The sequence below is a fragment of the Crocuta crocuta genome, unplaced genomic scaffold, assembly GCF_008692635.1.
Source record: "Crocuta crocuta isolate KB4526 unplaced genomic scaffold, BGI_CrCroc_1.0 scaffold114, whole genome shotgun sequence".
Lineage (NCBI taxonomy): Eukaryota > Metazoa > Chordata > Mammalia > Carnivora > Hyaenidae > Crocuta > Crocuta crocuta.
Genome location: NW_027530000.1, coordinates 694,901 through 718,808, shown reverse-complemented (window position 1 = coordinate 718,808; position 23,908 = coordinate 694,901). Strand labels below are relative to the sequence as shown.

The 23,908-nt window shown below is 50.9% G+C and overlaps 1 protein-coding gene across 1 annotated transcript in view; it reads left to right on the top strand.

The window, feature by feature from the left end:
- Window positions 1–23,908, top strand: part of POLE (DNA polymerase epsilon, catalytic subunit) — a 55,541-nt gene that overhangs the window by 4,396 nt on the left and 27,237 nt on the right. Inside the window, exons 8-28 of the mRNA XM_077763573.1 lie at window positions 942–1,049; window positions 1,347–1,457; window positions 1,736–1,821; window positions 2,045–2,164; window positions 3,387–3,519; window positions 3,600–3,713; window positions 3,839–4,051; window positions 4,338–4,445; window positions 8,830–8,958; window positions 9,031–9,133; window positions 9,231–9,377; window positions 9,770–9,915; window positions 11,948–12,096; window positions 13,019–13,111; window positions 13,302–13,446; window positions 16,198–16,355; window positions 16,707–16,902; window positions 18,078–18,292; window positions 20,845–20,947; window positions 21,363–21,443; window positions 21,553–21,675. Of these exons, the coding sequence (XP_077619699.1) occupies window positions 942–1,049; window positions 1,347–1,457; window positions 1,736–1,821; window positions 2,045–2,164; window positions 3,387–3,519; window positions 3,600–3,713; window positions 3,839–4,051; window positions 4,338–4,445; window positions 8,830–8,958; window positions 9,031–9,133; window positions 9,231–9,377; window positions 9,770–9,915; window positions 11,948–12,096; window positions 13,019–13,111; window positions 13,302–13,446; window positions 16,198–16,355; window positions 16,707–16,902; window positions 18,078–18,292; window positions 20,845–20,947; window positions 21,363–21,443; window positions 21,553–21,675 (2,781 nt within the window). The remainder of the gene's footprint in view (window positions 1–941; window positions 1,050–1,346; window positions 1,458–1,735; window positions 1,822–2,044; window positions 2,165–3,386; window positions 3,520–3,599; window positions 3,714–3,838; window positions 4,052–4,337; window positions 4,446–8,829; window positions 8,959–9,030; window positions 9,134–9,230; window positions 9,378–9,769; window positions 9,916–11,947; window positions 12,097–13,018; window positions 13,112–13,301; window positions 13,447–16,197; window positions 16,356–16,706; window positions 16,903–18,077; window positions 18,293–20,844; window positions 20,948–21,362; window positions 21,444–21,552; window positions 21,676–23,908) is intronic.

The following is a 23,908-nucleotide window of genomic DNA, read 5'->3' as shown; positions in this document are numbered from 1 at the left end:
CCTGGAGTCTGTCTTCAGATTCTGTGTCTCCCTCTCTCTCTGCCCCTCCCCGCTCATGCTTGCTCTCTCTGTCTCTTAAAAATAAACATTAAAAAAAAAAGTTGTAGAGAAATCTTTTGTTGTTGTTGGTTTCTGACCAGGTATAATTTCAGTTAGTGCTTGTATGTCACCACGTGATGTCCTTGCTTGAGCTGGGCTGGATCTGAACTCTGAAGGAGAGTTCGACTTCCATTTTAGGTGGTTGATAGCGATGTGATATGGTGAAAAGTGGATTCGTGTCTAGAAGGGCTTGGGGGGCGCCTGGGTGGCTTAGTCGGTTAAGCGTCCAACTTTCGCTTAGGTCATGATCTCGCGGTTCGTGGGTTCGAGCCGCGCGTCGGGCTCTGTGCTGACTGCCAGCTCGGAGCCTGGAGCCTGTTTCAGTCTGTGACTCCCTCTCTCTCTGACCCTCCCCTGATCACGCTGTCTCTCTCTCTCTCTCCTAGAAATAAATAAAACATTTAAAAAAAAAAAAATAGAAGGGCTTGGTTCAGGGACAGATTTGTGATCTTGGGCAAGTCTGTACTCCTTTTTTCTCACTTAAAAATGGAGGTGTCGACTCTGTACCACAGTCTCCTATCTAGGTTATCAGAAAGGTCGAAATGAGATCATGATTTTAAAGTAGTTTTCAACTCAAGTGTGTAATTCTGGGGTTTTCCTATCATGCCCTGGCCTCTTGTAGGTGGTGTAAGATTTCATATCCTTTGTAAATCATGGCACTCTTGACAGAGGGCAGTCAGCCCAACGTGCCTGTCTCCCTTCTTTTGGAACTTCTCCCTGTGGTGGCTTCACCCTTGTTCTAGCAGCTGGAGGTGGACGTGCTGGGTGTTGGGAAGACCCTTGGGGTCTCCAGAGCTCGGCTTGGTTTAAGTCCAACTTAACGAGACGTTCTGTCCCTAAAGGACCCTGTGGTTTTGGCATTTGACATCGAGACAACCAAACTGCCCCTCAAGTTTCCTGACGCTGAGACCGACCAGATTATGATGATTTCCTATATGATTGACGGTCAAGTAAGTGGTGCCTTTTGGGGTGTAAGCTTCCTAGGAGCACATCCACCTTATGGTTGGTATTTTTCCAGTGAAAAATAAGTGAGTTGAGTCCAGGAAAGTGAAGAAACAAGCCATGCCCCTGCCTTCCAGTCTGAGTCTGACACGTGTGGGGCTCGGGCTGCGTCTCTTCCTGGCAGGGCGAGAGACCTCACGTTCCTGAAGGTTCCAGCCGCAGGAACTTGTAGGCCGCGTGTGGAGAGGCGTGTGTTCGGCTTCTTGTGTCCTCTAACTCACGCTGACTGCTCGTGCGCTTCCCAGGGCTACCTCATCACCAACAGGGAGATTGTGTCAGAGGACATTGGAGATTTTGAGTTCACCCCCAAGCCAGAGTATGAGGGACCCTTCTGTGTCTTCAATGAACCCGATGAGGTAAAGAGGTATCATGTGGGAAACTACCTGGTGTTTGGAGCGAGATGGGAAGGAGAGCCCTTGGACCCTTGAGGCCTCAGCGCTCATTTACCCAGAAGGGCAGCTTGCTGGTCTGGGTTCCTGGCGGTGTGGTCCTCATTCACCCTGGAGGCATGAGTGGGTGTGGAAATAAGATACAGCGTGAAGTTCCTGCTTTTCCGAAATTTTGGGAGGGGTGCTTGGAAGTAGCTGGAAGAAGAGAAACAAATCCTCTGATTGCTACGAATCATTGAATTCAGGTTCATCTAATCCAGAGGTGGTTTGAACATGTCCAAGAGACAAAACCCACCATCATGGTCACCTACAATGGAGACTTTTTTGACTGGTGAGTCTAGTGTCTGGTTTGTGAGTGACTGCAGTGTGTTGGGGAGGGGATGTTGTGTGGCAGCGTGAATAGACTTAATGCTACTGAGTTGTACACTTAGAAATGGTTAAGATGAAGAGGAGAGGTGGGCGTGGGGTTCCTGGGTTTGCTCAGGAGTCTGCTGGGGGCCTGAGGGAGGTGAAGAACACCTGCCTGTGTGCCACCTGTCTGCCCTCGTCCCTAGGCCGTTTGTGGAGGCCAGAGCAGCAGTCCATGGGCTGAGCATGTACCAGGAGATAGGGTTCCAGAAGGACAGCCAAGGGGAGTACAGGGCGCCCCAGTGCATCCACATGGACTGCCTCAGGTAGGCCCGGCGGCTCCTCACGCTGTCTGAGAGGACTTCCTAGGTGCGGGTCCAAGGCTCCCTTCGTGCACATACTTGTCCTGTCTGCGTCCCTTTGAGGGAGAAAGGTGGCCTCTGAAGCGGCTCTGTCACCTTCAAGGACAGCGGCCGTGGCTAGGTCCGGGGACATGCTGTCTTCCCTCATGTGCTCGCTCCTCCTCCTACCAGCAAACGTGCTCGTGTCAGGCCTGGGGCTCGGGAAGCCAGAGCAGAAAGAGGCCAGGTTGCGCGAGGTCCCGGTGCTGTGAAGCTCCCCACAGAGGTGAGGCTGCAGCAGCCAGGGGCGTTCAGGCTGGAGAGAAAGGTGGTCTTGTGGCCTGCTGACCTTGGGGGTAGATCTTATCTTGGGGAGCCTGGCCTTATGGCGTGGGGGTTGGAGGGAGCAGACGGGAGTGAGAGGGGTGGACTTGGGCATCCACGGCCCTGGGGGGCAGGGGGACATGGGACACAGGGAATGCTGGATCTCAGGGTTTGGGGTGGGCTCTGGGGCAGGAGGGTAGTTTCTAGGTAGAAGCAGGCCTGGGAGCCCCCTTTATAGGGCGTGGAGACCAGCGGGTTCCAGAAGAGAAGGAACAAGGGTGGGGCTTCAGAGGAGGCGGCAGTATTGGGAGGCGCCAGGGGCACTTCTGGGGGTGAGGGTGGCCAAGGGCGTGGACGCTGAGGGAGGTGAGACTAGATGCAGTCAGGGAGCTGTGGGCGCCAGGGACACAGCCACGTCACTCATGCGGTGACTCGCGGGGAGGGTGTGCAGACGGGTGTGGGGGTGAGGGACACAGGGTGGCTCCCGGTCTCCATGCCGAAGGGACTGTAAGCAGAGAGGAGGTTAGGAAGAGGGCCTGAGCGGGTGGGGGAGAGCGAGGCAGACTGGCAGTCCCACGGGACAAGCTGGAGGGACTGACGGTTCCCACCTGCTCACCGTTCTCTCTCTCTGCAAGGGACAGAGGGAGGCCGTGGGACTCGGGAGACTGGCATTTCCTTGTGTTTGTGGGCATATCCGTGAGATTACCTGGACCTGGGGTAGCTTCAGGAGGCGTCTGTGCTGTGTGGGGTCTCGGTGGCAATCCCTGGGGTCCCTGCTGGGACTCTGCCTCTTCCTGTGTCGTGTCCAGCTGGGCTGCCTCTCGCAGTGCTTGGGCTTCATCTCAGAGCCATCTCTGACCTTTGTGCGTGTTCTTGTTCCCAGGTGGGTGAAGAGGGACAGTTACCTCCCTGTGGGCAGCCACAACCTCAAGGCAGCTGCCAAAGCCAAGCTGGGCTACGACCCTGTGGAGCTGGACCCCGAAGACATGTGCCGGATGGCCACTGAGCAGCCCCAGGCATGTGCCTTTACCTGTAGCTCCGATGCGGTGCCTGCCCGGCTCCTCATCGTTCTTACTGGCTGACATTCTCTCCTCAGACTCTGGCCACGTACTCGGTGTCAGACGCAGTGGCCACGTACTACCTGTACATGAAGTATGTCCACCCCTTCATATTCGCCCTCTGCACCATTATCCCCATGGAGCCCGATGAGGTCAGTGCCTCTCCTGGCCCCCGTGCCGTTCTCAGCCCGCCCCCCAGAGCTTGTCCTGGGCGACCGACGTGGAGGCAGCTGTGTGGTTTTGGCAGTTGGTGTGAAGCCCGGCGTCTCCCCTGCAGGTGCTACGGAAGGGCTCCGGGACGCTGTGCGAGGCCTTGTTGATGGTGCAGGCCTTCCATGCCAACATCATCTTCCCCAACAAGCAGGAACAGGAGTTTAACAAGCTGACTGACGATGGCCATGTGCTGGACGCCGAGACCTACGTGGGTGGCCACGTGGAGGCCCTGGAATCGGGCGTGTTCCGCAGTGACATCCCCTGCCGGTTCAGGATGGTGAGCCCCTCCCTGGTCTCCCAAGGGGTGGCCCCTCCCCAACCCGAGTGCTGTGCTGGGCCCCAGAAGCCTCGAGGGCTGCAGTACAGCCCTCACCCCTTTCTTGCCCTGTGCGTCCCTCCCTCACCAGCCCTCCTTTGTCTGGCCTGCCCTTGACTGAGGCACTGCGGGGCCAAGCACTTGGCTCCTCTGGGGCACTGTCCGCAGTGTCCTGCCCGAGCTAGATGGGTACGTGGGAGGGCATTTTCCCTTCTCACTTGCGTTCTGTCTTGGTCATTTGTACTAGAATCCCGCTGCCTTTGACTTTCTGCTGCAGCGGGTGGAGAAGACCATGCGTCATGCCATCGAGGAAGAGGAGAAGGTGCCCATGGAGCAGGTCACAAACTTCCAAGAGGTAACGTTCCAGGGGGCCAGGAGAAACAGTCTTCACGTGCCCTGTCTTGTAGACTGGCTTCTTTCAGTAGTGTGTTTATTATGCACCTACTGTGTGCTGGTACTTGGGCTCCAAGCCAGATGATATAGTTTGTTTTGGTCTGGTTGGGGGACATAGGATAGTGTTGTGGCTACAGTGAGCGACCGCACTTAGGGAGATGGTAGAGTTTCACAAGTTGGCGATGGGGTCTTGAGCTAGCTCTTGCTTTGAACATGGCAGTGGGTGGACGGTTGGACAAAGGCGAGTGATAGGTCTTATGCCCAGTTCATTTGGACTTCCTTTTGTTATTAAGGATACTTTAAAAGTGATGACAACCAATTCCTACAAATAACAGACTAGATTATAGTGACCATAAAAGCTTTCGAATAATGGTTAGAAGGCACCACTTACAAAGTGCCGCATGCCTGGAGACCCCGGGTACCTCCCACCTTGCTTGTCCTGGTTGGATGTGGCACTTCTCAGGTGTGTCTGTTGGGCACTGCTCAACACCATAGCATATTGAGTTACTAGTGATGTGGAGTTTTTACGAGGTTTTAGGATTGATTTCAAGAAATATCTCATAACATGGGCACATGAATGGGTCAGTCGGTTAAGCATCCGACTCTTTGATTTCAGCTCAGGTCATGATTTTGAGGTTGTGAGATGGAGCCCTGCATCAGGCTCCATGCTCAGGGCAGAGATCCTCTCTCTCCTCCCCCTTTCACACTCTGTCTCTTAAAGAAAAAAGAAATGTCTCAGAACAGACTCACTAGGCAGAATTCAAATACCATTGTGTTTATAGGGGTGCCTGGGTGGCTCAGTCGGTTAAGTGTCCACCTCTTAACAGATTCTTGGTATTGGTTCAGGTCATGATATCATGGTCCTTAGATCTGAGCCACACATTGGGCTCTGTGCTGGGCCGGAGCCTGCTTAATTCTCCCTCCTCTGCCCGTCCCCTGCTTGTGCTCTCTGGTCTCTCTCACGAATGAGAAAACTGTTTATACGCTGTATGACTGTAAAGTGCTGTGCGGCTGTCGTCAGCTCCAGCTACCATGTACTTGGGGAACTCTCTAAGAACAACCTAGAAGAGTGTGTAGGCGGAATAACGAATGTGAGTTAACATTTCAGAAGGAACACAGACACCAGTTTCAGGTTGAAGAGAGAGGAACGTGAGTGACAACAAAGATGCGCTGATTGGAGGGACTCCAGACACCCCGCAGACCCAGCTCCTCCTGGAGGTCGGAGTGTGGCTTGTTAGCGGTTTCTAAAGTGTTTGAAAGGGCAGCAGGCCCATCTCTTTGTTCCCAAGGGACCATCTCGTCCCGAGGGAGCCGGTGGGAAGTGCCAGCCGCGGATGTGTTCTGTGGGAACTCCCTCTTCCCTGGACTGTCTCCATGGTCCTCCTCATTGGCATTTCAGGACCTGCCTCGGTGGAGAAGGATGGAGTGATTGTTCTAATGATTCATTGCCTAAAATTCAGTTAGGAACAAGTATTAACGCATCTGGTATTTCCTCTTCTACGTGATAGACATCATTCCTTTTTAGTCATTGTTGCTTTATAACTTTTGGTGTGTTTTTTATTTTGACTACTTTGGAGTGTTTTAAGGAGTGTTGTTTGGTTTGTTTTTTGGAGAGAGCTTGTAGGAGTGAGGGCGCAGAGGGAGAGAGAGAATCCCAAGCAGGCTCCACACTCAGCACAGAGCCTAACGCGGGGCTTGATCTCCCAACAGTGAGATCATGACCTGCGCCGAAATCAAGAGCTGGATGATGCTTAACTGACTGAGGCACCCAGGCACCCCTTAGGCAAGTTTTCATTTAAGTGAGTTTTCTAGTACAACTTCCAAATTTAACGTATTTCATTAAATAAAAAGATGGCTATTCTCACGGTTAGTCTGTATATTTATTTTTTTGTTTTTTAATGTTTTATTTATTTTTGAGAGAGGGAGAGACAGAGACCGTATGAGCAGGGGAGGGTCAGAGAGAAAGGGAGACACAGAATCTGAAATAGTCTCCAGGCTCTGAGCTGTCAGCACAGAGCCCGATGTAGGGCTTGAACCCATGAACCGTGAGATCATGACTTGAGCCGAAGTCAGACGCTTAAGTGACTGAGCCACCCAGGCGCCCCTCTTTGTATCTATTTAGATGTTTTTCAATTTTCTGTATTCTTAAATGTTTAAAACAGACGTTGGCAAACTATAGCCCATGAGGCCTGTGTAACCAGCAAACTAAGAATAGTTTTTACATTTTTAAAACGTTATAAAACAAAGATTGTGTGACAGATTGTGTGGCCACAAGACCTAAATTAAAATATTAATTATCTGGTCCTTTGCAGAGGTTTGTGGAGTCATTAGATTAACTTCTAAATACACTAATTCTCCAGTTCTGATGTGTACGTTTTGCGCAGAATGAACTTACCAGATAGGTACATGTTAATGTTACGATATAATTAGGTATTACTTTTGGGAGAGTGAATATATAACCATTAGAAGCCAGTTAGTTTTAGGGGCATCTGGGTGGCTCAGTTGGTTAAGAGACCTCCTTCGGCTCAGGTCATGATTTTGCATTTCATGGGTTCAAGCCCCACGTTGGGCTGTGTGCTGACAGCTCAGAGCCTGGAGCTGCTTCTGATTCCGTGTCTCCCTCTTTGTCTCTGTCCCTCTTCCACTTGCTCTGTCTCTCTCTCTCTCAAAGATAAATAAACAAAAAAAAGAAGCTAGTTAGTCTTAGCCTTACATAGTTTTAGTGACTTTTTTAGGGTAGCATGTTTATTTCTGGAGGTTGCTTTTCAGATGTGCTTCATCTGGTTTTTAGAAGTGGACTCTTTCCCTGTATTTTATTTAGGGTTTCAGTCTTCCGTATTTTTAATTGTGCTGGTTTCCCCGCCTTTAGGAGATTCATTCTACTGGGTTCTCAAGGGCCTCCTCCCACTGGGTCTGCTCTCGGTTGTGGAGGTGTTTCTTCCCACGCTATGATTTTGGGGTGTGAATTTGTATTCAGCGGGAGTCTCCTGCAGCCCGTCAGGCCGTCAGGTGCTTTGACAGTTGTTTCTGGCTCCTGGGCCAGAGGATCCGGTGGAGAGTAAGGTAAAGCACACGCTCGTTAGAGGGACCAGCCTGCAGTGCCAGGTGTTCAGCCCAAGGACACGTGATGTTGGTGAACAGAATTTTAGTTTATTCTTCCACGTAGGTGGCCTTTGACAGTCCTGCCGTTTTGGGGGGGTTCTGTTTTGTCCCCCTGTCGTGTGCAGGCTGCCTGTCCCCGAGGAGGCGTGAGAAACGTGCGGGAGCACTCACACCCTGGGCGGAGACGGCAGACCTGGGAAAGGGCTGCGCGTGAGGCTGGGGCTCCGCTCTCAGAGGGGGTTTCTCTCCTTCCTCGGACAGGAGTCCCTCGTGAACCGCACTCACTCGTGCACACCCTGGTTCACACGGAGCGCCTGCCCTCCTGGGAGTCCGTGGTTTGGGTGTGTGCGGGCAGAGCTGCCCAGGTGCCCAGCCCCCTGCAGACACCCCGGGCGCTGGGTCTGTGGCTTCCCTGTCAGGTGGCACGGGGCACGTGTTGTCCCGGTTTGATGTTGTGAGAATTAAGTTCATCTCAGCTTGAGCCTGACCTCCTATCTTTGCCCCACATGCCTTTCCCCTTTGCCGATTGAGTTCTCTGTCCTTTCACTGTGAGTCACTGCACCTGGGGGTGGTCCTGGAGACCCCGACACAGAGCCTGGCCTCTGCCAGGCCACTGCTGATGTAGCTCCCTGCTCTGGTTTTGAGTCCACTCTTTGCTCTCGTCCTCTGGGGATGACTTAAAAGCTCAGTTCTGCATTTACAGGGTAGACCGCATCTTTCATGCAGGATATCTAGGTGTTAGGTACCAGGAGGGTTTTTTTAGATAGCAGTTTGACCTCTGGTTGGAAACAAATCTGATTCATTGGTTTATAAAGTAATGCTGGGGAGCATCTAGCACCGAAGTTCAGAGCGTGGCGTTTGGGCTGAGGGCACCAGTGCTTGAGCCCCTGCTCAGCTCTTGAGCCTCTCGTCTGTCAGGTGAGGGGACAGATGCGGAGGCAGGAATGTCACCTGTCCACACCGTGCATGCATGCAGGACACCCAGGAGGGACGCTGTTGATCCTCGAGCTGGGTCTTAACACCTCGCTGGCAGACGGGCCCTGTCGTCCGAGGCCACAGTCAGTGTTTGCTCCCAGCCCCGAAAGGCCCTCTGGGGTGGAGGCTGCTGCTCCCTGAGATGCTGTCCTCCTTAGGGTTCTTTCCTCGTGAGGCTCCTGCTGTCCTGGGACCCACGTGCTTGCTTTGTTACTGTCCATACAGTCTAGTTTTTGTCTCGGTCGCCACTCTTTGTCCTTTCTCCATAGGTATGTGATCAGATTAAGACCAAGCTCACCTCCCTGAAGGATGTTCCAAACAGAATCGAGTGTCCCCTTATCTACCACCTGGATGTGGGGGCCATGTACCCCAACATCATCCTGACAAACCGCCTGCAGGTGAGACGGATTCCCCCATCAGAATCGAGCTCTTTCTGCCCAGAATCTAACTGTCCCCCCTCCCCCACACAGCCCTCTGCCGTGGTGGACGAGGCCACCTGTGCTGCCTGTGACTTCAACAAGCCTGGAGCAGACTGCCAGAGGAAGATGGCCTGGCAGTGGAGGGGCGAGTTCAGTGAGTGTGACCCCGGGGCAGGGGCAGGGGCAGGGTGGCTCAGCGTGCAGTGGGTGCACAGGTCTGTGTCACCGACGTTCCTCTGACGCCCTCCTAGTGCCAGCCAGTCGCAGCGAGTACCATCGGATCCAGCACCAGCTGGAGTCAGAGAAGTTCCCTCCCTTGACTGCAGAGGGCCCAGCTCGGGCCTTTCACGAGCTGTCCCGCGAGGAGCAGGCTAAATATGAGAAGCGGAGGCTGACAGGTGAGCAGTTTCCAAACGTTGTGGCTCCTCTGACTTGGACCTGTGTTCGTACGTCACAGCCTGATGTCAGTTAACTAGATGTTGCACTGGATGGGATCACTGTGAACTAGTTCTTCTTACAGCCTTCCTTTGCTTATTTCTCCCTCAGTGAAGATTTAGATGATGAATTGTGCTTCCTGGGCCCTTGATGAATTTAGCCCATCTACACTGGGCTGTCCTTTGATAGGATAAGCCAGCACTATCTTTCTGAGTTTTGGGCTTCTCCATACTAACCTAGAAAGTTACATCTGTTGGCGCGCACTGCACCCTAGCTTCCTTTGGCTCCGTGCAGGCGGCCTGGCTGTCGCCTGTGTGGAGTCTCACACGCTGCCCTGCTCTCGATCGTGCTGCAGATTACTGCCGGAAGGCCTACAAGAAGATCCACGTGACCAGGGTGGAGGAGCGCCTCACCACCATCTGTCAGCGGGAGAACTCCTTCTATGTGGACACGGTGCGCGCCTTCCGGGACAGGCGCTATGAGTTCAAGGGTCTCCACAAGGTGAGTCTGACCTTTGTGAAGTCAGAACAGAGTCTAGTTTCCGAGATGAGAGTCCTCGCTTGGTGCTGTCTGGACATCCCAGTTAGGATATGTGACTCCCAGCTTCTGGGCTCTCACACATTTGGAAAATAATTGAATGCACAGTTGTTTTGAGTTTGTTTGTTTGTTTTTAAGTAGGCTTCACACCCAATGTGGAGCCCAATGAGGGGCTCAAACTCATGACCTTGAGACCAAGACCTGAGATGAGATCAAGAGTTGGGACACATAACCAACTGAGCCACCCAGGCGCCCCTCAGTGATTTTTAGTTTTCAGGAATTAAGGGCCTGAGGCCTTGAAGCTATTTTGAATGATTACTTCTGAAGTATTTATTTAGAGCAGTGGTCAGTCGACTGTGGCTGGCCAGGCTGTTTTTATAAATAAAACTTGATAGCAGCTGAGCTGCGTCCCCGCAGCAGGGAGGTGAGCAGCTGGAGCAGACGCAGAGACCTCACGATCCCAGCACTGGCCATATGGCCCCGTAGCTTGCCAGCCCCCAACGCGGAGGAATTCGGGTGATTTACTGGGCTGGCTGTTGCAGGGATATCAGGGAAGACACATCCCGCCTCGGTTGTCATGACACATTGTAGCTTCATACTTAAACAAATGGGGTTATTTTTCCTGAAAGACCCTCTTTCACTGTTGGACTCTGTAAGGTCCCTGCTCTGATAGACTTTGTCATGGTAAGAGATTCGTGACATAAAACTCCACGTTTTTAAGCGCTCGGTTCTGTGGCATTGGGTACGTTCACAGTTAGCCACCACCCCCACCCCTCTCCAGAACTCTTCATCTTACAGAACTAGAACTGCACCATTTCCCAGTAAGCCCCTATCCTGCTCTCCTTCTCTGAGTTTAACTCCTCCAAGTCCCTCACGTAAGTGGAGTCACGCGGTGTTTGTCTTTTCACGAAGGCTCCTTTCCCTTCACAGCGCGTCCTGCAGGATCATCCGTGTAGTAGCGGCCGTCAGAATCTCCTTTCTGAGGCTGAATAATACTCCGTTGTGTACGCACCGCATTTTGTCCATCCTCCCTGTGTACAGACACCGGGTGGCTTCCACGGTTTGGCCACCGTGGATAATGCTGCTGTGAACGTGGGTGTGCAAATCTCTTGAAGTCCCCGATGTCATCTTTTGCGTGTGCACCCAGATGTGGGATTGCTGGGTCATGTACTCATTCCATTTTTAACCTTTTGAGGAACTGACATGCCACTTCATTTTATTTTAGTTAACTATGAAGTTACTTATTCTCTGTCTCACTCTTCAGACAGGCACTAAAAGTGTCCGTCTCATTCTTCGGAGTCTAACATAATACCTGGTACATAGTAGGCATTCAATAAATATCTTAATTGTTTTGTTCTTTGTATTACTTCTTTTTTTTTTTTTGAGAGAGAACGAGCGCACGCACATGCAGGAGAGGGACAGAGAGAATCTTAAACAGGCTCCATACTCAGTGAGGAGCCCAACACGGGGCTCTATCCCACAACCCTGGGATCATGACCTGAGCTGAAATCAAGAGTTGGCCGCTTGGACCGCTTGGGTGGCTCAGTTAAGCGTCCGACTTCAGCTCAGGTCATAGTCTCACAGTTTGTGAGTGTGAGCCCCGTGTCAGGCTCTGTGCTGACAGCTCGGAGCCTGATCCTGCACCAGATTCTGTGTCTCCCTCTCACTCTGCCCCTCCCCCACTTGTGCTAGCACGCATGTGCGCTCTCTCTCTCTCAAAAATACTTAAAAAGAAAAAAGAAACCACGTGCTGGAGTCTCTGGGGGCCAGTCACGATGTCTGCCTGTTTGTCTGGCTGTGCCCCTGGAGAGAATGGGATAGGGAGACGTGGCAGAGCATCAGCAGTGGTTTTTCTGGATGTGTCTACGGTCTTCACTTGTATTGGATTTTGAAGTATTGTATAGATTTGAAATTTTCACAGTATGAAAACGCTGGGCCAGGGACTGTGCAGACTGAGCTGGAGGAACTGAGGTGATCCGTGTGTGTGTGGTTCCAGGTCTGGAAGAAGAAGCTGTCCGCGGCCATGGAGGTGGGCGACGCGGCCGAGGTGAAGCGCTGCAAGAACATGGAGGTTCTGTACGACTCCCTGCAGCTGGCGCACAAGTGCATCCTGAACTCCTTCTACGGCTACGTCATGCGCAGAGGGTGGGCTCCCGCCTGAGGGCCTCCCTCTGGGATGTGGGAGAGGGCGGTGCGGGCAGGGCGTGGGGCCGCACTGACGCAGAGGCCTCTGGTGCCGGGGATCAGTACGCAGACGTGTTGTCGGGCTGTCTTGGGCTGGAGACCGTGGTTTGGTAGTTTGTGACTACCAGCGTGACTTAGTGAATGGTGTCGCTTGGGGGCTGTAGAGTGGTCCAGGCCGTCCCAAAAAAGCACTGCGTGAGTCACGGGGTGGGGTGTAAAGCCCTCTGAGAAGCCTGTCAGAACCACTGGGGTGGGGGGGGGGGTCTGAAAGCCAAGATGGAGACTGTTTCTGACAGAGATGTACAGCCAGGTGGGTGAGGGCCGTGGGGAGAGCAGGTTGTAGAGGCCTGGCCACCGTGGGCAGCGTCATGAGGAACAGCAGCATGGCGGCTCTGGAGGAGAAAGATGGGGTGCTAGGGTTTATTGGTGTGTTTGGAAGAGGGGGAAGAAAGCAGGGCCGGGAGGGGCCAGCTTCTGGGCGCCTGACCTTCCAGGTGAGACCTGGTTTGGGGGAACGAGGCAGGTGTCTGATGGGAACCTGAGGGTGTTTGTGGGCCTGAGTTTTCCCCTGAGAAGTCGGAGGATGCACGTTGGGTCTGGGAGATGGAGAAGGCGGGAGATGGTGCTGGGGACAGAGGGAGAGGGCTCACGGGGGTCGAGGGCCCAGAGAACCTTCTGGGCTGGTACCGAGAGAGCATGTTGCCTGTGCTGCGTCCTCCAGCCCTGCACCCTGAAGCAGGGCGGAGGAGTGTCCTCAGCACAGAGCTAGGTGCTGTCCTGCTTCAGATGTCCCCTCCGCAGTGTCCTGCTCCCGACCTCCTCTAATGACCCTTTGGAGGGAGCCACCCCCACCCCACCCCCAGGCTGTGACCATCTTTCTCAGGGCTCGCTGGTACTCCATGGAGATGGCAGGCATTGTCTGCTTCACAGGAGCCAACATCATCACCCAGGCGCGGGAGCTGATCGAGCAGATCGGGTGAGCGCTGTGCTCTGGCCAGCCACCGCGAGGGGACAGCCTGGAGGGGAAGCCTGGGGGCAGGGGGGCAGGGAGCAGGTGGGCATTGTGGTTTGTGGGTCCACAGTGTGGAAGGGCCTTCACACTGGGTTCTTCCTGCATGGAGGCCAAGGTCCAGCATCCATGTGGCCTCGTTTCTCTCTCTCTAAAGGAGGCCCTTAGAGCTGGACACAGACGGAATATGGTGCGTCCTGCCCAACAGCTTCCCTGAAAACTTTGTCATCAAGACGACCAGTGTAAAAAAACCCAAGGTGACCATCTCCTACCCTGGGGCCATGTTAAATATCATGGTCAAGGTGAGCCTGGGTTCCAGGGAGGGCCTGCTGTCTCTGGGCCTGGGTTCCCAGCACCTCCACTCTGATGGGGATTTGGGAAGGGGACTACATTGGCTCTCACACTGGGGTGTTCCCCTTATTAATGTCACATCACCCTGCCTGTGCCTTTCAGGCTCTTCTGTAGCCTGAGGACCTGTACAGAAAATGCTGTGCTCGTACTCCAGCGGGTCTGTTCCCTGTAGCACAGCAGCAGACTATTTTGCTTTTAAGTTTTTGTTTTGAAATGACTTCAGATTTACAGAAAAGTTATGAAAGTAAAACAGAGAATTTGTGTATATGCTTTGGCCCGTTTCCTCTAATGTTAACTAGCATATGTAAACCATGGCAGTTTTACCAGAACTGAGAAGTTCACGTGGGCGCCGCACTGTAACCAGGCCGTAGTCTTTATTCGGATTTCCCTAGTCCTCGCAGGCTGGCCGCTCCCTGTCTTCAGTGAGCCCTGCTCGGGTGTCCTGTTGGCTGCCCCTCACTTGGGTTTGTTTGTTGTTTCTTATCGTTGGAATGAGATTATTTGCGGGGCGCCTGGGTGGCTTAGTCGGTTAGGCGTCCGACTTTCGCTTAGGTCGTGATCTCGCGGTTCGTGGGTTCGAGCCCCGCGTCGGGCTCTGTGCTGACTGCCAGCTCAGAGCCTGGAGCCTGTTTCAGTCTGTGACTCCCTCTCTCTCTGACCCTCCCCTGCTCACGCTGTTTCTCTCTCTCTCTCCTAGAAATAAATTAAAAAAATATTTTTTTTTTTAAATAAAAAAGAATGAGATTATTTGCGTTTTTTAAGGAACATCAGAGGTGACATGACCCATGTTTCATTCTTTGGCTGCTTGGTGTGCCAGGATCTGCACTTCTGGTCACCAGGGACGGCTCCTGCCCCCCGCCTCCCGCCCACCGTCCCACTCACTGTACCCCTGCTGGGGCGAGTCATTGAGCCTATGTCGGCGGGCAGGAGTGTCAGAGAGTCTGGCCATGTGTTAAAGCCACCAGAGCCTTGAGTGAACCCAAGAGGAGAGGAGGTACTTGAGGCCATGCAGGTGTCCTGTGTCTCCCCAGTTTTCACTGGTTTGAATGACGGTCCTGCGGTGGCTTTTCCCCAGTGGTGGCTCCCGCTTTCCCACACTCCCGGTACATTTATTGGACTCCCTCTGTAAGGAAGCGTAGCGCCCCTCTTCCCACGTATCCCCCACTCAGCAGGTCTCTTCATTGCCTATTTGTTAGGCCGGGTTGTAACGCAGGCCCGTCCTGGTGCTTTGTGACTCGGCTTATTCCTCTTGGGCTGCCAGGACCGCCTTCACATTTGCCTACATGTTCCTGACACATGTCCCTGCTCTGTGGTTCCGACTGGAGCATTTTTAATTTAATTATTTCGTTAGCAATTTCTTCCTTCTTGGTCCTGTAAAGTGCTTTAGCCTCCTCTTACGTCATCCTCGTCCTCGCCCTGGAATCTGCCATTTCTCCGAGGAACGAGATTCATTTTATTGGGGAGGGTATTAGAAACCACGGTCAGAAGCAGACGCTCATTGCTGCTGGGTGTCACTGCATTTAGCTGCTCTCAGATTGGACTAGGGGTATGTCTGTGCCTGAGAGCCCTGTCCACGCTGCATCTAGGTTTATTTCTCTGTCTGCATGTGCACTTTACAATACCACATGCAGGGGGTGCCTGGGTGGCTCAGTCAGTTGAGTGTCCGACTCTTGGTTTCGACTCAAGTCATGGTCCTGGGGTTGTGGGATCATGCTCCACACTGAGCTCTGCCCTGGTCATGGAGCCTACTGAGGACTCTCTCCCTCCCTCTCTCCGTCTCCCTCTCCACCCCTTTCCCCACTCGTGCTGTCACTCACACACAGGTGCTCTCTCTCTTTCTCTCTCTCTCTCTCAAAACATTTAAAATACATCTGTATGTACGTATAGAATGTAAGTCTACATTCTTTCTGCCCGGCCCCAGTCTAGTCCCCTTTTCTCGTTAGTAACTTCTTTTTCTTGCAGTCAGCAGCCTGTCCCTCATTTTCTCAGCAGGTTTATTTGTTCAGCACTAGTGTGTATGTAAAATTGTAAAACGGCTCCAGGATTGTGCCACGTGTGTCATAAACCTAACCGACTACAGCACAGTGTATATGTGTAGTTGCTACTATCTTTAGTCTGTATACCTCATCACAACTGGGTTTGCTGCAGTGCCTGAAGCTGGCCCTTCAGTGGGATCCTGTGCATAAAGCTTTGACCTTGTTTGTCCCAGTCTGCAGTCTCTCTCGGGGTTGCCCAACATCCTGGTTGGATGCTTTTTCAAGTGCTTACAATAAAGTTCACTCTCCATAGAGTGCAGTTCTATGGGTTTTGACCTGCATATAGTGTCATGTTTCCACCACCACAGAGAACACGGAACAGCTCCACCGTCCAGAAGTTCCCAAGTGCCGCCTCTATCATCAGCCCTTCTCCTCTTTCGCTAGACCCTGGCTCCCCAGTGTGTTCCTTTGCAATGCTAATTCTGCCTTTTCCAGAATGTCCTGGGGACGCAAACAAGGTGTATAAGCTTCTGGACTTGGCATAATGCATTTTGGTTCATCCACATCTGACATGAGTCAGAACTTGGCCTCTCTCTTTGGCTGAGTGGCGTCCAGTGTATGGAAGAGCCCCGGGTTGCTGGTCTGGCCAGTCCTCATAGGCAACTGGTCACTTCCAGGTTTGGATGCTCAGGAGTGAACCTGTGTCTTCTTCCTCTTGTTTTGCAGGAAGGCTTCACCAATGATCAATACCAGGAGCTGACTGAGCCGTCCTCACTCACCTATGTCACCCGCTCAGAGAATAGCATCTTTTTTGAAGTTGATGGACCCTACCTTGCCATGATCCTTCCAGCCTCCAAGGAAGAGGGCAAGAAACTGAAGAAGAGGTAGGAATCCCACAGCCTTTGTGCTTGGGGAGAAAATGAATGAGATTTAACAACCCATCCAGGAAGTGGGCCAGGAGGCCAGATGGGAATCGTTCTGTCTTTTGACCTTTTTGTTTCATATGGAAAGCTGTCGTCAACACACATCCTGCCGTCTCTGCTCTCCACCTGCTAGACTCTGGTCCTACAGGCTGCAGGCCCTTATGTTGTTTTTGTGTCAGAAATAGGAACCTCAGGGTGAAGAGATGTTTGCTGCCCGGGAGGGTTGGACGGGGACAGGGAAGGTGGAGGGCCGTTGACAAGCAGCCAGCATCCCAGGCTCCTGTTCACTGCTGGGCTTGTCTGTGATTCCAGATACGCTGTCTTCAATGAGGATGGTTCCCTGGCTGAGCTAAAGGGCTTCGAGATCAAACGCCGGGGGGAGCTGCAGCTGATTAAGATCTTCCAGTCTTCAGTGTTCGAGGCCTTCCTCAAGGGCAGCACCCTAGAAGAAGTGTATGGCTCTGTCGCCAAGGTGGCTGACTACTGGCTGGATGTGCTGTATAGTAAGGTAAGGCCGCCCTCCTCCTCACCTGACTGAGGGTCTTGCTGGGAGGGACCCGTGTCCACTGGGCTCCTGGAGAGCAGGGTGAGTCAGGGCTGATTCTGACAAAACAGGACTCCTGGCTCTGGTGCCCCTCAGAGTCCCTCTCAGTGGGGCTGTGTGTCCAATGACAATTCCATGAGGGAAACAAACAACATAATTAAAGGGTTTGTAAGAGAAAATTTAACAGTGATCCCATCAAGTTCTTTGATTTTTTTTTTTTTTTACTTCATAGGCCCTGTTAATGAATGCAATTTCTATGATTTAAATGACACTGTTGGCTTACCTTCTCATGAAGTTTATCATTAACTTTTAATTCTTTGTTACTCTTTAGTCTGTATTTGTCAAGTTGGCATTACTTAATTTATAGAAATATTCACTTTTGTTGGGTATCGTAGGCTTCATTTCTTCACTGTTATAATGTTGCATTGAGTATCTTCGTACAGATGCTTTTCCCTTTGCTCTTGCATTCACATTAGGGGGATGCTTTCTAAGTGAAAGAGTACTGGTATGGACATGCTCGAACTTTTCCCAGCTTCCTTTGCTTTGTGGGCTGCTGTAGCTTGAGGCGTATTGTCTTGTTCTGTAGACTTGACCCGTACATGAGAATAAGCACCAAGAGAGAAAAACACACGAAGTAGGATCCAAACAAATCTTCCGGAATGTCAGGGCTGAGCAGCCAGGGGCGTGTGCACAGGAGCAGACATAGCTGTTTGTCCTCAGACCCCTCTGACTCCTCATTGTTCAGAGACCCCTTGGCTCCTCTCTTTGTCCCATGGCTCTCCAGGGGGCCAGTGTCTCTCTTTCCTTTTTCCTGACTCCTCCTTTCCCTATTTATCTCTTCATTTTAGGAGAAAAAGACCAGTAATTCTGTCTTTCCTCTTTTTCTATTAATTTTGGTGCTAAATAGCTCAGCAAACATTTTTTAATGTTTTCTATGTAGTTTAACAAAATGGAAGTTGAGGTTTTGTGTGTGGATTTACGGTGCTGTGCTCACTGGCATGAGACAGCCGCGTTGCGCTGCTGCCTTCAGCCCATCAGGTTGGAGAAGCTTGCAACTCTGGGAGAGATAGCCCAGTGGGTTATCGCTGGGGTAGCGCTCTGTTCCTTCTGTGTGATCTCCCTGTTGCCTCTCTCTTCAGGCTGCAAACATGCCTGATTCTGAGCTGTTTGAGCTGATCTCTGAGAACCGCTCCATGTCTCGGAAGCTGGAAGATTATGGGGAGCAGAAGTCCACGTCTATCAGCACAGCCAAGCGTCTGGCTGAGTTCCTGGGGGATCAGATGGTGAAGGACGCAGGGCTGAGCTGCCGCTACATCATCTCCCGGAAGCCCGAGGGCTCTCCGGTCACAGAGAGGTAAGGGTTTCTGGGGTTTAGGAAGGGATGCTAGTTTTCTAGTTTTGGATGCTCGGGTTGGAAGCTTGAGTCTGTTGTGGGACCTCTGTTCCTTCGCAGCAATGTGAGCTTCCTTGTAAAGAGGAGGATGGTCAGGTGTGGAAGATGGGACTTGGCCTTGGGCCGCTGCAGAACCTGGGTTGTTGGGGGCTAGACTGAGCGTACCCTGTCAGTCATAGAGATGTGAGGGTGTCTCGGGTGAGGGGTCAGCTACGATGGACACCATCACAGGGTTCAGTTGAGGTCTAGGGCAGGCCCTGGATCACTCACTCCCTTGAGGAGACCATTGCCACCCTGGCTGGAGAGGTCTTCGGGCGAGCTGCACAGAATGCTCTAACATCCACGCCTCCATGGCACTGCCAGTGCTGTGGCCCCAGCTCTCTTTACCGACAGACAGAAATGTCCTCCAGCTTCTGAAACACATTCAGCATAACAGCAAAGGGTTCTGTCAGACGGCGCCTTCCACTCCCAACTACGGAGTCTGCAGGGTCAGCAGTGGTTCTACTGTCTTCCTGTTGCTCATCAGGCTGTTTGAGCCGCACAGGGACCATGTGAATGAAACAGGAGGAAACAGTGTGTCAAAGGCATGGGTTTCTAGAACGATAGTAGGTGTTCTTCCTGCCCATCATTTATGACCGTGGCAGAACTTCCCACCATGAGCTTGGGGACTATAAGTGGTTCTACAGACAGGCCTTGAGCACCGTGGGCTGATGGGGGAGTGCTGAGCACCAACAAGAGAAGATGTTTCAAAGATGGCCACAGCGGTGCTTCCGTGACCGTTTGTGACAGGCCCCCCACGACACTCCTTCCCTTGCACAAGTCTGGGCAGTCCCGTGACTTGCTGCGGCCAGTGCAGTGTAGCAGGAGTGAGCCCAGGTTTCAGGGAGCCCTGTGCTTCTGCTCTTGCCTTTTGGATGCCCAGCTCACCTGCTGGGGGCTGTGGGGTCCTCTGTAGAGAGGGAGGCCCAGGTGACAGAGCAGCTGCTACACGTGCAGGGGAGACCACAGCGGCTTCACAAGTGACACTGGGCAGGACCACCTCAATTACAGGCTCATAAGCCGGAACAGTTTGTTTATTGTTTCGATCCATGGAGTTTGAGATGGTTTGTAGTATAGCAGTAGGTAACTGATAAAGCTAGAAATGTCCGCAATCCGCCTTCTCACCAATGCTAGGAAGGTCTGCAGCAGGGGCTGATGGGGTGCAAATGAATGAAACATAGCAACTATGTCCTTAAAAAGAAAATCCCCGGCATTCTAACAAAAGAAGGAATTTGACCTAAGGCTAAAACAGATGACATACAGAGTAAAATACAGAATTCCTATATATCAGTAAGAAAACGGTAACACAGAAAGTAGGCAACTTCTATGAATGGGCAATTCACAAGTGAAAAAGTTGATGGTCAGTGCATGTAAAGATGGTTAAACTCACAGTAATCAGAAAAGACGTGTGATGATACCAGCTGTCAACACACGTAGACAGGAGCGCGGTGACAGTCACTTTGGAGAAGCCAGCGATGCATGATGCATTAGAAGGTGCCTGATTGCCCTCACGATTGAGCATGTCTGGGCACGTGTCCTAGATGATTACCCCTGTGGTTTACATTGTGTTAAATAGCAAACGTTGGGAATGCCGTAGTGTCCCTCAATCAGAAAATGGACAAATGTGCTCTTTATGCGGTGAAATGCTATGCGGGCGTTGGAACGGTTGAGTCGCAGCTGCATGGTAAATGCGCGGGCTGGCGCAGGCGCTGTACTTCCATCTATCTATAAAATTTACAGACATGGGCAACGCTCTTGTTTGTTTATGGATATGTACGGACAGGAGTAGTCTGGGGGCAGGCATGGGATTGGTAAACACCAAAACGGGGACCGTGTTTGTCTCTGGGAGGATGGTCAGGATTGCTGCTCAGGGCCTCGTCGTCGTGTTTGTTTTCTCATACGTGAGTGAGGTGAAAGGCCGGGCATGAAGTTGGATAGTGGTAACGTGCACAGAGGGCTGTGTTCTGTGCTTCTTTGTGTTTATAAAATACACGGAACAACTGTTTCCTCCAGTGAAAGGAAAGGGAGTTAACAGTTGCCCTGTTGTCTTGCTAGTGCCATGAAAACTGGCACATTCTTTCAGGAAAGCAGACAGACTTTTCTGTTTCTTACCCAATGAGTAACATTTTCGAAATGTCTAATTACATGCATGCACATGGGTATGTAATTTAAGAGAGGACTTTGGCAATAGCTCTGTTAACAGTGGTCAGACAACACAGACCAAATGGCCTCCAGTGGAGGGATCGTGGATTAATCCATGGTATTTTAATACAGTTAAGGATTTTTAGTAGTTGAATATGATAAACATTAGATATTAGATGTAGTTGATACAAAACAATGTCATTAAGTAAAAGAAGATATAAACTAGGTTCTAAGTCCTTATTTCCATGTGAAATACACGTACACTGGTAAGCGCTGGGACCAGACTTAGGGAGATTTTCGTGTTTGTGAGTTTTGTGCCTCTTTTCATCCAGGGCCGTCCCACTTGCCATTTTCCAGGCAGAGCCCATGGTGAGGAAGCATTTTCTCCGGAAATGGCTTAAGAGTTCTTCTCTCCAAGATTTTGATATTCGGACGGTGAGTGCTGACTTTTGTGCTCTGAGAAGTTTAGGAGGAGGAGTCGACAGCACAGTATCCCTGACTTGGATCACTGTTTTGTCTCAGTCTCCACTCTTGACGTTCTCCTCTCTGTACACAGTGGTGAGGAAGTAGTTCTACTTTAGGACAGAACTGGAAAAGCCAGTGCTGGGCAGCACTTAGACTCTGGTGCATGTTCCTGTGCTGGCTCAGCCAGCTCCTAACTGTCATCCTGGAGTCCTTTAAGTGCTCTGCCTCGGTTTCCTTCTCTGTGAAATGCGTACCTCTTGTCCCAGAATTTCTAGGTGGGGTAAGTATGACACAGGAAGCATTCGGAGTGGTGCCTGGTATCGAGTGGACATGGGGCTTCTGCTGCTACTGCTTTTCTCTTCCGTCTCTCCTTATGCGTGCCCAGATCCTGGATTGGGACTACTACATTGAGCGGCTGGGGAGTGCCATACAGAAGATCATCACAATCCCTGCGGCCCTACAGCAGGTGAGACCCCGCCCGTGCAGACAGGGCCCAATGTGGCTTAGAAGCCATGGAAACCTGGGCCTGGCCCCTACTACCAGGCAGACAAGTGATCGGTGTCACCTTCATGTAGGTGAAGAACCCAGTGCCACGTGTCAAGCACCCTGACTGGCTGCACAAGAAACTTTTGGAGAAGAATGACATCTGCAAGCAGAAGAAGATCAGTGAGCTCTTCGTCCTCGAAGGCAGGAGACAGGTAGTAGGCCCAGGACCGCGGAGCCGTGCCCGTCAGGCCCCATGGGGGCCCTGTGCTGGCCCAGTGTGGGTGCTTCCATTCAAGTGTCGAGTGTTTCTTTTCTTCCTAAAACTGTGCGCCTGATAGACAGTTATTTCCGCCTGGAAGTTCTGGGATAGGAAGCCCTGGGCCATCTGTCAGGGAGAAGGACTGTCTTCTGTATGAATAGAGCAGTGACTGGGCTCGGAGACTCAGTGCATCACTGTGCCTGCGGACTCCCATTTTCTAGACTATGAAGTGAAAAGCTGTAGAAACCTTAGAGAATACTGAAGACATTGTATTGAAGGGCTTAGCTGAAATCAGGAAAGCTAAAAGAAAATTTTCAGCTACTGAAAATGCAAAGTGAACTTTATTTTTGCTATTTTCTTCCCCACCCCTCAACAAGTGAACTTTAGAGCAGCATACAAATTTACCTGCAAAAACCCCAATTCTTAGGTTGGACTTTTAAAGTCTGACTTTATCTTTGCTATGAGAGTTGTCCCTGGGGCACGTGGCGGCTCCGTCAGTTAAGCATCTGACTCTTAATCTCAGGGCCATGAGTTCAAACCCTAAATTGGGCTCCGCACTGGGTGGAGCTTACTTAAAATTAAAAAAAAGAGCTGTCCCTAAAAAGTGAGAGCACAGACAGATTTAAAGGGATGGAAAACACATATATCAGGTAAGTGCTAACCAAAGCAAAGCTGATGTAGCTGCATTAATGCCAGCAAAATAATCTTAGAGTCAGAAAGTATTAGGAAGGACAAGACGGTTATTAAATAATACTGAAAGTCACAATTCACCAGAACTATATAGTATTTATAATATTTTAGGTTTATCTTATTTATTTTTTTTAAATGTTTTATTTATTTCTGAGGCAGAGAAACAGCGTGGGCAGGGGAGGGTCAGAGAAAGAGGGAGACACAGAATCCGAAACGGGCTTCAGGCTCTGAGCTGGCTGTCAGCACAGAGCCTGACGCAGGGCTCGAACCCACAAACTGTGAGATGACCCACAAACAGCTCAGATGACCTGAGCTGAAGTCGGATGCTCAACCGACTGAAGCCACCCAGGCGCCCCTCTAATATTTTAGTTTTAAATTAAATAAACAAAAATTTACCTAATTAGAAGAAGCTGATATCCAGTCAGTGTGGGAGATTTTAGCAAATCTCTCTCAATTGACAGATCAAGCAGACCAAAAGCTAGTAAAGGTATGTAAGGTTGGAATGACATAGTCAATCAACTATGTTTAATAACTAATTAGATTCAGTGAATAAATCTAACTCTGCACTGAGTAATTAGGAGATACAGATTCTTTTCAAGAACACATACAATAATGACCACATATATGCCAAAAAGTAAGTTGCAGCAGGTTCTAGATAGTTTATATAATACAAAAAATTTTACAAATAATTCCTAGGTCAAAGAAGTCATATGGGTATTAGAAATACTTAATGAACGTATTAATCTTACCAAAATTGGTATAGTATGCAGCTAAGGAGCACTTCTGTGTAGCCTGCATAGGTAGATAGTAGAAAAGGAAGACAAATTAGATAAGCTTCCAGCTGAGGAATCAGAGAACAGCAGGGTGAGCCCCGGAGGTAGAAGGAAGGAAGTTACGAAGGCGAGAGCAGGAATGAAGGACATAGTAAACTCAAACCTTAGTCCTTGAAAACATTTAGGAAGTAGATCTTTGTCAAGATAGATAAATCTTTGGGTTTTATTTTTTTTTTAATGTTTTAAATGTTTATTTGTTTATTTTGAGAGAGAGAGAGCAGGAAGGGGCAGAGAGAGAGAGAAAATCCCAAGCAGGCTTCCTGCTGTCAGTGACATAGGACTTGAACCTCTACAGACCATGAGATCATGACCTCACCTGAAATCAAGACTCAGGTACACAACTGACTGAGCCACCCAGGCCCTCCTGGGTTTCTTTTTTTTAACGAAAACAAAAATGACTGTAGACGCTGTAAATTCCACAACAATATAAGGAGTTACCTTTCCTTATTAAACAAGTGGGAACTTAGATGGAATGCATAGAATTATTCACACTGACCTGAAAACCTGAATAAAACTTTGACCATTAGGGGCTCAGTTGGTGAAGTGTCTGACCCTTGATTTCAGCTCAGGTCATGATCTCACTATTTGTGGGTTCAAGCCCCACATCACGCTCTGTGCTGACAGCATGGAGCCTGCTTGGGATTCTCTCTCTCTCTCTCTCTC